The 12,576-nt window shown below is 43.7% G+C and overlaps 1 protein-coding gene across 1 annotated transcript in view; it reads right to left on the bottom strand.

Moving 5' to 3' along the window:
• ADCY7 (adenylate cyclase 7) overlaps nucleotides 1-12,576 on the bottom strand; it is a 228,605-nt gene that overhangs the window by 66,803 nt on the left and 149,226 nt on the right. Inside the window, exons 11-12 of the mRNA XM_077458399.1 lie at nucleotides 11,154-11,197; nucleotides 6,876-6,956 (exon numbers count right to left, since the gene is read on the bottom strand). Of these exons, the coding sequence (XP_077314525.1) occupies nucleotides 6,876-6,956; nucleotides 11,154-11,197 (125 nt within the window). The remainder of the gene's footprint in view (nucleotides 1-6,875; nucleotides 6,957-11,153; nucleotides 11,198-12,576) is intronic.

The raw sequence follows: 12,576 nt of genomic DNA, 5'->3' as shown, positions 1-12,576 counted from the left end.
AAGTGATAATTACCCCAAATGTTACTGAATACATAGATAAGAATGTACTTCCTCTTGCTGATAAATTTAGACAACAAAGTAAAACCTGGTGTAGATTCCATTGACTATGATAGGGAAACTGGTGAAGATGGTGTGGATGCCCCAATTGTTATATGTACTGCATAATTGCCCTGTTTGGCTGACATAATATTTTTATATCAGCTATATGAAATGGATATCTTATTGCATTGTAATATACTTAAAGACCGCTTTCATTTATTAAACAGTAATTTCTATCAGTATCTCCAAATACGCCATGCATTACAAAGTCAGATCTCAAAATTCCATTTACAATACAACCCCTCTGAGATATTATTGAAGGAAACTTCAGTACAGTGTACGAAACAAGGGTTAATAGGAGACCTTTACCTTATCCTACAAACTGCAGAGAGTGCAGAAAAAAAGGTAAACAGTTCTACCCTTTGGTAAAAGGATATAGAAGGTTTGAATGAAGAAGAATGGATACGGGTGATGGAGATTCTACCTGAGATATTTCTTTCACCGTCACAGAAATTGACTCAGCTTTTTATTCTACATAGGGCTTATTACACTCCACAAAAACTCTATGCCTGGGGAAAATATACATCACCTTTATGTCCTTGTTGCTCTTTATCCAATGGTTCTCTTATTCGTATGCTTTGGCATTGTCCAAAGCTTCATCGGTATTGGGAAATAGTGTTTTCAACTCTGAACTCATGATGCTTGACAGAAATAATAGGAACTCCAAAATTTGCAATACTGGGAATAATCCCAGATGGAGAATTACCAGCATGTGGACTAGGTCCTTATATCTAGCACATAAACGTGTCCTTTAAAAATTGATTTCTTCTGCTCCACCAACTCAAACAATGGGGGGAGAAACTTCATTTTATATTAAAAAGAGAAAGGTTAGCATATAAACACAGAGGAATATCCCAAAAATTCTGTAAAATATGGTCCTATTGGCTTGACCTAACCCATTATATGATGGCTCACTTAGCAGAGAGGAGGGGGAGAGCAGGGAGAGGAGCAGGGGAGGAGAGATGAGTTCGTAAGAGAAGGGATGCTGCTATAAGATCAAAGTAGACAAATAGGGTGGAAAATCAGGATGTGACGGGCGTCTTTGATTTAGGGCATTATTATGTACCTGTAGCGGGGTCTCTTTAAGGACTATAAAACTACTGTTCCCAGAACCCCGCTGGTTCCCAGGATGTTTGGAGTTATGCCCCAGAGACTCATGGGGGAGGACATATAAGGAGGGGGAGAGGCCTAGTTCGCTCTCTTTGGGACACCCCCTCTCTCCTAGCAAGAGGAGGTCTGTGCTGAACTGCTGGAGGGACAAGGCCTGAAGCCTGGGCCTTGTGCTATTTTCCAAAGAGCTCTCTGCCAGCCTAGTTGCACCTGAGAGACATTTTCTCTTGCTGCAGTACACCAGAAGGATTGAAGACTCGGAGGTCGGTTGATTCCTGTTCCTAGACGAAAAGGCAGAGAAAACGGACTTGGACTTGTCCGGGTGGTGAGAGCTGTTTAAAGACAGATGCTTTATCTTTATTATTCGTTTGGATTACAAAGTTGTTCTTCAAGTGCACCACCGAAAGATTGCTAGCGAATATTGTTTTACTGGACTTCCATCTAGATCAGTCAGGCCTGACTGCATAGGTAGATAGTGCTGGGTGTTAGTTTACCCATGTGGGTAAGTAGCTGAAAAAGGGCAGCGTTAGAGTTGCATAGCAATACTTTATTATGCTGATTACTCTGTTTATCTTTATTACTGGTTACTGCAGGGACCTGCTTATGTGTTGCAATCCAAATGTTTGATTCATGTTATTCCTTTTATAAAAACAACAAGTAAAGTCAGTTATATACTTTCAAGGATTGTCTATGAGCTTGAGTTATCCACCCACGCACACACACATATTTAGAGTATAAGTGATTTAATGTGTATTGCTAGATACTAACTGTGCCAAATTGGGTAGAGCAGATTGCCGGGGGGTTGGCGGAGCTGTGCTCAGGACCCAAACCAAACTTGCGGCCCTCTTAAGTGAGGGTATTGCTATACGTGGGGGCTCGTAAATCCGGGATTCTGAGACAGCGGTGAACACGCCAGAGGTACCGGCATGGACCCACAGGGAGTCAGAGCATGGTGTGAAGCGGCTAAGGCCGACCAAAGTCAGTCAGTGGTCATTAGCCTCCCAGGGGAGAAATGGTCGACTGAGACCGTAGAGGAGTTAATGAAGTCAGTGTCCCCAAACCATGAACCATGGGTGATGGAGATGTTGACTGCTATGATGGCGAAAGGTCAAGGGGGAGCCGAGAAACCAAGTCCTAGGAGGGAGTTGTTTCCAGATACACCAACACCAAGCCCCACTCGAGACCGAGGAGAGATGCTATGCTACAACTGCGGGGGCAGTGGCCACTTCGCCAGTAGATGTTCCAGTCCCAAGAAGAAGAAGATAGATAACCGCCAGCCGGCGGGAAACTTCAGAGGGCCCCGGTGAGGAAGTCAACCGGGTGCCCATGCCTTTCAGTGAACTCCAAACTGAATAGAAGGAAGAGGGAGTAGAGAAGACCAGGACTACACCTTATCATCCACAAGGAGATGCCCAACCTAAGAGGTTTAATCGGACCTTACTAAACATGCTTGGAACTCTAGAGACAGAGAAGAAGCAACACTGGAGCCAACACATATCAGCTTTGGTGCACGCTTACAACTGCACCACAAGTGATGTGACGGGTTACTCCCCCTACCGGCTCATGTTTGGGAGAGAAGCAAGATTGCCGGTGGATCTGGCCTTTGGCATTTCCCTAGACCATGCCTCTGCTACCTCCCACAAGGGATATGTGGACCGACTTAGACACAATTTGAAAGTGGCCCATGAACGAGCTCAGGTGGCCTCGGACCAAAGGGGAACCCGCAACAAGAGGAACTTCGATCTGAAGGTTCGAGTGCAAGACCTGCAGCCTGGGGACCGTGTACTGCTACGCAATCTGGGGATCCCTGGGAAGCACAAGCTTGCTGATAGATGGAGATCGGAGCCCTATGTCATTTGCAGAAAGCTACCTGGATTGCCTGTGTATAAGTTAAAACCAGAGGGGAAAGTGGGGCCCTTGAAGACTTGGCACAGGAATCATTTGCTCCCGCTTACTGAAGCAGTCAGAATACCTCCAGTGAGAAATCCACCAGAATCTGTTTCCATTCTGGATACCCCGGGACCTAGCACTCGGTCTCAGACCTCCCGGGTTAGAGATGGACAAGATTCCCAACGAGGTGAAGGTGGAAGAGGAGAGCTTGAGTGGCTGTGGCCTTCATCAACTCCAGGAAATTCTGCCATAGATCTCCCACCTACTGAGGATACACAGGATGGGACGCTGAACCCAGAAGCTACAGAGTTCATTCCATCTAGTGGTGTGCCTGAAGGCTGGGAAGATATCCCTAGCATTCACTCAGAAGAGGAAAGGACCGATGTTCCAGAACCAGTGATGCTGTCAGAGTGTGTTCCTGAAGTAGAGCCTGTGGCACCAGAGCCTGAAGTCCCAAGAGAACAGAGAGCTCGCCGAGTTGTGAGACCCCCCAAGAAGCTAACCTACTCTCAAATGGGGGAGAGCTCTGAGGACTCTGTTGTGACTGCTAGAAGAAGTGCTGAACGCTCTAATCCCTCCACTGACCATTTGGTGGAGGGCAACCCCAGCTCACTCTCTGGCACAGTTAGGCAGGCCACTCATGCCAGTGTGACCTGTGGGACAGGGAATCCCACCTCTGAGTTCTGGTGGAAATTCCCTGTACCAACATCATACCCAGCACTTTCAAAATTGGTACAGGATATGTGTTAAAAGTTTATCTTTGGGGACCAAAGAGTTTAAGTGGGGGGAGTGTGTAGCGGGGTCTCTTTAAGGACTATAAAACTACTGTTCCCAGAACCCCGCTGGTTCCCAGGATGTTTGGAGTTATGCCCCAGAGACTCATGGGGGAGGACATATAAGGAGGGGGAGAGGCCTAGTTCGCTCTCTTTGGGACACCCCCCTCTCTCCTAGCAAGAGGAGGTCTGTGCTGAACTGCTGGAGGGACAAGGCCTGAAGCCTGGGCCTTGTGCTATTTTCCAAAGAGCTCTCTGCCAGCCTAGTTGCACCTGAGAGACATTTTCTCTTGCTGCAGTACACCAGAAGGATTGAAGACTCGGAGGTCGGTGGATTCCTGTTCCTAGACGAAAAGGCAGAGAAAACGGACTTGGACTTGTCCGGGTGGTGAGAGCTGTTTAAAGACAGATGCTTTATCTTTATTATTCGTTTGGATTACAAAGTTGTTCTTCAAGTGCACCACTGAAAGATTGCTAGCGAATATTGTTTTACTAGACTTCCATCTAGATCAGTCAGGCCTGACTGCATAGGTAGATAGTGCTGGGTGTTAGTTTACCCATGTGGGGAAGTAGCTGAAAAAGGGCAGCGTTAGAGTTGCATAGCAATACTTTATTATGCTGATTACTCTGTTTATCTTTATTACTGGTTACTGCAGGGACCTGCTTATGTGTTGCAATCCAAATGTTTGATTCATGTTATTCCTTTTATAAAAACAACAAGTAAAGTCAGTTATATACTTTCAAGGATTGTCTATGAGCTTGAGTTATCCACCCACGCACACACACATATTTAGAGTATAAGTGATTTAATGTGTATTGCTAGATACTAACTGTGCCAAAGTGGGTAGAGCAGATTGCCGGGGGGTTGGTGGAGCTGTGCTCAGGACCCAAACCAAACTTGCGGCCCTCTTAAGTGAGGGTATCGCTATATACCGCTTACTGAAATTAAGTTATCAGTTTTTTTTTTGTTTGTCTTGTTAGTAGTTTTTTTTTTTTTCTGTGTTTTTCTCTTCTTTTTTATATATTTTTAATTACTTTATTTCATGTATATCCCAAGGTGATTTATTCTTCTTGATTTTATTTTTTTTAGGGGAATTTTCCCAATAATGTTCAAGATTTGGTTGTACGCATCTTATTTTTCTTGTCTTATTTTTGTATGGAATGAGCAAAAACAAAAATAAAAAAAATATTTGATATTAAAAAAAAAACATATACTAGTTACAAAATAAATGACTGCATGTCTGTATTACAGAAACTACGATGCCACAGGAATACATTTTACAACACACATTCATGCACAGTTACATGCATCTACCTCATAAATCAGAACTAGGGATGGGTGAAACTGCCCTGGGTCAGTTTGCTGAGCAGGTTCATCAAATCCTGTTTGAAATCTGAGACACCTGAACTTAACAGCAAATCTCACTGAAGTCCATTGGAGGACACATTTTCACAGCTAATAGGCAACTATTGTCATAAAGGGCCCAGGGGGGCAGGGAGCAATGTGGGACATTTAACAAAACACAAAAATGCAATCTAGAAACCCCTTCTGGTGTTTATTTTGTTTTTATATTATTTTAAGAAGGAACAGTAAATGGTACTTATGCACCCTGTGTTTTTTCTGGGGGGGGGGGGGGTGTATCTAGGGGACCCTCATTCTAAGGGCTTCCAGATTCTGATAAGCGAACCCCTACGCTATTAGTTACCAGCACCCACATTTTAATATGCAAAAAAAAGAAGAAGAAAATGTGTAGGATACATCTTAAAATTCAAACAAGCATTATACATTGGTTCAGGTGGGAAAACTGGCCATTTTGTTGGCCACTCACTGAACTGAGGATGAGCTGGGCTTCAGTCAAATCCAAAGCTCATTCCTATCAGTAAGGGTTTAAATTAAATTTCACAGCTCGGTCAAATTCCCAGAAGCCCTATACTATCCTCTCCCTATGCAGCATGTAAGTAGCACTCCATATGCTCCCCCCATCACAGATAAAGCACATTGTCAATATGGCTTCTGTGAAATTAAGGTTCTATCCAAAAGCCACCTTTACTGGCTCTTCTAAACCAGCTAACCTAAAGGGCAGGCAGTGCTTTATTGTTACGAAGAACCCAAACCTCACCCCTAATCATAAAGAAGTCACAGGTATCCATTTCTGACAGACCCATGTCTGTGGACATAAACTGGGGAATTAATTAAACTTCTTGTACTGTTATAATAGCGTAGAAAACTGTCAGAAGTAGCGTGCACCACAATAAATAAGCTTATAGACCTGTTTCAGGTCTATCTGCACCACCCATGCCAGTTCTTATTGCAGAGTGAAATAGAAACTGGTGAAGCGTCTGCTCCTAATTAACAGAGGGAATGTGGTGGTTTTTCATATAGAAAACTGTCGCAGATCTTTATTCAGCTTGCAGCTGACATACAGGGTGTGCGCTTTTAGTAGACAGCTCAGATCTTTGCCCGAGCAGTGATTACACCAAACAATAGAGCTTGCAGCGTAACAACCCTCCACCTCCCTCACACTCTGTGCTGTGTAAGGGGCAGAGAGATCGGAGCATACAGTTCCAGCTTTCCTGCTCTGTGTTGGGTCTGTCACAGCAGAAGAGAGAACTACTTGCTCCTAATTATCAAAGGGGCTTGTGTCCCTTTTTTTTATTTAAGAGCAGCATCTGCTCCATTTTTTTTATGTTTAGAAGAGTGGTGCAAGCATTGTGCTTGCACCACTCTTTGTTAACTCCCTCCAAATACTTTAAAATACAATAACTTGCATATCTTTGCAGTAAGTCAAATTAGAACATCAAAGAATAAACTGATCATTACACTTCCCAATATCAGATTTGAATTTAATTTTTGCTGTTCCAAGGTTACTGGTTGCATCATGGAATAGGCTACTACTTCAGAGATTTTAATATAAACGTAGTGAAATCACGAGCATTGCTCATGAGTGAAGGATACCTTAAGTGACACATTTGTATCAATTTAAAAAAAATACTTGACCGTACTTGACGGAACTGAGACCATCAATTGTGTTTAGCATTCTGTCATGGAGTTCTTCTTCCTGATTCCTTTTCTGTGACACATTCCTAAATGTCATAATAATGAAGATGATGACAATATTAATATGAAAAAAACAACAACAGACTGATATGATAAGGTATCAATTCTTCAGGCAAAACATTGTTTCTTTGTCATCAGAAGATGTCCCCTGCTAATACAAAGGACTGGCACCCTGTGCAACTGCACAGTTCATGACTGGTGATGGCAATGGGAATATAAAAACCTTGTTAACCTTTGCATTTTTAACCTTTGCCAGCTTTCAGTCATGTGCTAGTCTGCAGCTAGCACACATCTCCCATGTAAGGGGTATGTAGTGCCGGCTCCTGACGAGCATGTGCTATAGGTTTTTGAAAATTAATATTCCTGAAACCACAATTGGGTTTTAGGGCTAATTTTGCTAAATTATGGTTTCAGTACCAGTCTGGCTGGATTGAGTTTTCCTTGGCTGTAGGTGTCGCTGTCACCGCCAGCAAGTGGTAGAATGCAGTCTAGTTGGGTGTATTGAGTGCCACGTTTTCTCGGAACCAGCCCAGTGGGAGTGTTCTCCTGCTGTGCACTCTGGGAGGTGGGATTTAAGGTACAGAGATCACATGCTTCGGGGGTTCTGGTGCAGAAGATATTTTCTGTCTGCTTGGTCCTGGTCCTCCTGACCAGCCCCCATGGCCCTCCTGGCCTGGGGTGCGGATCCATGCAATTCCGAATATCTGGGCTGGATAGCATGAGGCGAAGTTACTGCAGGGACAGGCCTGAATGGATGTCAAGGCCTGAGGATTCAAAGGTGGTCCGGTGCCGTCTCATCTAAGGAGAGGCCCAGCAACTTGAGAAGCATCCAGGGGAGGACACTTGGGGATGAAGCCATGCACAGGGCTGGTTTCTCTGAGGGGGCCTGGAGGCTCAGTTGAAGGACACCTTATGGACTTACAATCTTACCGTATCGCCGGACTGGCTGAGAGATACTGGTACCATATGATAGTTCTCTAAATTTGTCTATGACCCTTAGTTACGCTCAAGTAATTCATATCCAAGTCTGTGGCAGAGACTTTGCTCAAGTAGTTCATATCCAAGTCTGTGGCAGAGACTTTTCTCAAGTAATTCATATCCAAGTCTGTGGCACAGACTTTGCTTTACTTAAAGTGGTTGTAAACCCTTACAACCAACTTTGACCTACAGGTAAGCCTAGATTAAGGCTTACCTGTAGGTCCAAGAAATATCTCCTAAACCTACACAGTTTAGGAGATATTTGGCGAAAGACAGGCACCGCTATCTACGGAGCATGCGCCATAGACAGCGGCGCGCAGGCGCACCGAGAGCAGCGCTGTCAACGGTGATATGCCACGAGTGGCAGCTCCCGTGCGCATGCGCAGGAGTGACGTCATTGCGGCTTCGCTGAATGACAGCAGCAGAGCAGCGTGACCCACCGAGAAGATGGACGCTCCAGACTACAGGGGACAGCGGTGACTTTGCTGGCTCCTGTGTCAGGTAAGTGACACATAATGGACTACTATGCGATGCATAGTAGTTCATTATGCTTTACCTTTGCAGGGAATCAAAGAGGAAGTAAACCCATCAGGGTTTACTTCCTCTTTAACACCCTACCAGCTGCTAGGCCTAGTGAGAGGAGGTCTATCCGCAGTTTGTGAGAATCCAGCTGTGAAACAGTTAATCTCTGGATTTCTTCTGTAAGAGACTTTCTATTTTTGCAGTTACAAAAGTACCTGAACTTTCTCCTAACCGTCTACCCTTTATTAAGAGACTGTTTTATCTTGTAAATTAACAACCTAAAAGGAGATCCAGTGTCAGTTTCTGCATTCCTCTGGGCCATCTACCCCTAGACGGAGGCGAGGTCAAGAAGGTAACGGTAAGCCCAATAAAACCAGCAGCTCCTTGGGGGTCAGTGCTACAGATATTTGGAGTCATTTCCCACTTAATGCGAGGTCACCACCTGCATCTTTTAGTGTGGTGGTAAAATAAGCTGTTGAGCCATGGTTTGGTCATGAGAGGCTGGATGACTGAAGCTGGCAAAAGGATAATGTGAGTCCCTTCTCTGGCTGGTCTGAGGTACTCTAAGGATTTATAGCTATGGTAATTTCCATCAGTGATATCCACAAGGTGGCTGAGAAACCTGAAGTGAGAGGATAAGCTCACTGATGCGAGTACAGGCCTTGAGAGGTCTCAGAATTTGGTAAGAGGATATATTTGCCCTTATTTCCTACGGGGAGCACTGGGTGTTGCACCAATTAAGAACTGGAGGACATCTGCACTTGACTGTGAATCACCTTACTAATAACTTACTAATAATTTGTTTTATTAATTTGTATTTCATTACTGATTTTGTCACTTAATAAGACTTATTTAGTGATTTATGCATAAGGCTATAACAGCGCAATACATTTTTATTTTTAGTTATCGCTGTGTACAATATTGTGAGTGCTGCTGTTCACATATATTTTTCTTTTCACATATTTTTTCACTTATTTATATTTTTCACACGGGACTCACCGATATACACAGTACAGTTATGTGAAAAAGTATTTGCCCACTTTCAGATTTTTTATTGTTTTGCATTTTTTTCACACTTAAATGACTCAGATCATCAAACAAATTTTATTATTACACAAAGAAAACCTGAGTAAATACAAAATGCAGTTTTTAAATGTTGATTTCATTTAAGGTAAAAAAAAGCTGTCCAAACTTGCCTGGCTTTATGTGAAAAAAGTAATTGCCCCCTAAACCTAATAACTGGTTGTGCTTGGCGGCAACAACTGCAATCAAGCGTTTACAATAACTGACAATGAGTCTTTCACATTGCTGAGGAGAGATTTTGGCCCACTCTTCTTTGCAGAATTGTTTTAATTCAGCCACATTAGAGCGTTTACCAGCATGAATGGCCTGGTCAGGATACAGCATCTCAACTGGATTTAAGCCCTGACTTTGACTAGGCCACACCAAAACCTACATTTTGCTTTGTTTGAACCATTTGGAGGTAGACTTGCTGTTGTGTTTCGGATCATTGTCCTGTTGCATAACCCAAGTGCACCTGAGCTTGAGGTTACGAACTGATGGCCGGACATTCTCCTTTAGGATTTTCTGGTAGCGTTCAGAATTCATGATTCCATCAATTATGGTAAGTCATCCAGGTCCTGAAGCTGCAAGGCAGCCCCAGACCATCACGCTACCACCACCATGTCTGACTGTCGGTACGATGTTCTTGTTATGAAATGCTGTATTTGTTTTATGCTGAATGTAACAGGACGCACGCCTTTCAAAAAGTTTAATTTTTGTCTCATTAGTCCACAGAATATTTGCTTAAATGTCTTGGGGATGATCAAGATGTTTTTTGGTAAATTTGAGATGAGCCTTTGTGTTCTTTTTGGTCAGCAGTGGCTTTGGCCTTGGAAGTTTCCCATGGATGCCATTTTTGCCCAGTTGTTTTCTTATTGTTGAATCATAAACACTGATCTTACCTGAGGCAAGTGAGGCCTGCAGTTCTTTAGATGTTGTTCTGGGTTCTTTTATGACCTCCTGGATGAGTTGTCGTCATGCTCTTGGAGTAATTTTTGTAGGCTGGCCACTCCTGGGAAGGTTCACCACTGTTCCAAGTTATCTCCATTTGTGGATAATGGCTCTAGCCGCGGTTCACTGGAGTTCCAAAGCCTTAGAAATGGCTTTGCCATCCTTCCTAGACCAATACATGTACATTACTTTGTTTCTAATCTGTTCTTGAATTTTTTTTAGATTGTGGCATGACGTGTGGCTTTTTGTCATCTGTTAGTGTGCTTCACTTTGTCAGACAGCTTCTATTTATGTGATTTCTTGATTCAACAGGTCTGGCAGTAATCAGGCATGGGTGTGGCAAGTGAAATTTAACTCAGCTTTCCAAAAAACTGTGGTTAATCATAGTTCATTCATGATTAAACATGGGAGGGGGCAATTACTTTTTCACATATGGCCAGCCAGGTTTGAATAGCTTTTTTCCCTTAAAAAATAAAATCGTTTAAAACTGCATTTTGGATTTTCTCTGGTTATCTTTGTGTAATACTAAAATTTGTTTGATGATCTGAACCATTTAAGTGTGAGAAATATGAAAAAAAAAATTAGGAAGGGGGCAAATACTTTTTTGCACAACTGTATATAACTATGCTTATCCTTTTATCTTTTGATACAATATCCTCTTCATTAAAAACCCATGCAAAGACACCCACAAAAAAAACAGTTTCATATACCTTTCGTTATTGGAATTTCGTCCTATTCCCTGCATGGGGATTTCCTACAAGAGAAAAGGAAATATTAGTCAAACAACATAAGTAGTATTTGTTCTGTCAATCTCAGTCTTAAAGGAGAAGTCCAGCCAAAGCTCGTTTGGCTAGGCTTCTGCTATGGATCACAACAGTGCAGTTTATTTTGCACTCCTGTGACCTGTTTTCAGCGAAGAGCGGGCTGAAGTCCACTCTCTGCTGACATCACGCATATTAGTCCAAGCACCACGTCATCCCAACAATGGAAGTCTGAACCCGTATCAGCCTCTCAGTGAGCTGCTGAGAGCCTGAGATGGCTGTTCTACCCCCTTCCCAGCTCAGCGCTCCAATAAGCGCTAAGGGAGAAAAGCAGAGAGCTGTGCCCGACAGTCTAAATGTTCGAACACTCGGTTTTCAATGCACAGAAGCGCCAGGGGGCAGATGCAGCATGGGACCCATGCTGCATCCACCTAAGTATGATGGGGGGGGGGAAGAAAACCATACTTCTCTTTAAGGCCCCTTACACATGCATGGACCTTTCAGATCCCCCTGTCAGTTTTTTAGGCGGATCTGAACGGGCTCTCCATGCAAGTCTATGGAGCTTTGGATGTCAGCTGTGACATGTCTGCTGACATCCGATCTGCTTCACAAAATCCAGACGGATGCAAACCCTATTTTTCATCCATCTGGCGGATCGGACCAGATGAAAATAGACAGATGGTCCATCATCATCCCATCCCCCCATAGGGGAGAGCGGAGCTCTGACAGGTCCGTCCCTGCACAGAGTACAAAGGCAGACCTGTCATCTGCCGGCTCAGCGGGGATCAATGGAGCGATCCCCGCTGAGCAAGCGGAGGAGTAAATACGGGTCTGTAGGTCTGAAAGGGGCCTTAAAGAATATGTTACCCAAACATTTATCATTCCTGATATGTGTCTGCCGTACCATGCACTTATGTTAAACAGTATCTAGTTTTTTTTTTGTTATGTTTCCTTTGCGTGAAATACCTGGTGATCCTGCCAGTTCCCCCGATTTACCTTTTTAAACTGACAACGCTAGGCATACAAGCACATCCATCCCACTGTGGTCAGTTTTCTGGCTGTGCTCAGAGAACAGCTTGCTTGTCAATGGCCAGTACTTTTCACCACACACCACCCGCACACCACTGCAACACAGTGGTGTGAACCGGGCACCTAAGGAGACAAGGCATTTTGCCTTGTTATGCAGTGGAACTGCACTGGAATAGCTGTCCAACGCAGTCCAAATGCATCTGGTGTAAATATGCCTGTAATAGAATAATCTTTCTGTTCAGATCTCATGCCTTTCAGCCAGTTCAACAATCAACCAGTATGTAGGAAGAGGGGGGGAAAGCCAGGATCACTTTATGCACTTTTGATCCTGTATGTCACTCAG

This window comes from Lithobates pipiens, unplaced genomic scaffold (genome assembly GCF_037356315.1).
Source record: "Lithobates pipiens isolate NorthernLeopardFrog02 unplaced genomic scaffold, aLitPip1_a1.2 Scaffold_10, whole genome shotgun sequence".
NCBI lineage: Eukaryota > Metazoa > Chordata > Amphibia > Anura > Ranidae > Lithobates > Lithobates pipiens.
Note: the sequence above shows the minus strand (reverse complement) of the source record. Positions and strands in the feature narration are given on the sequence as shown.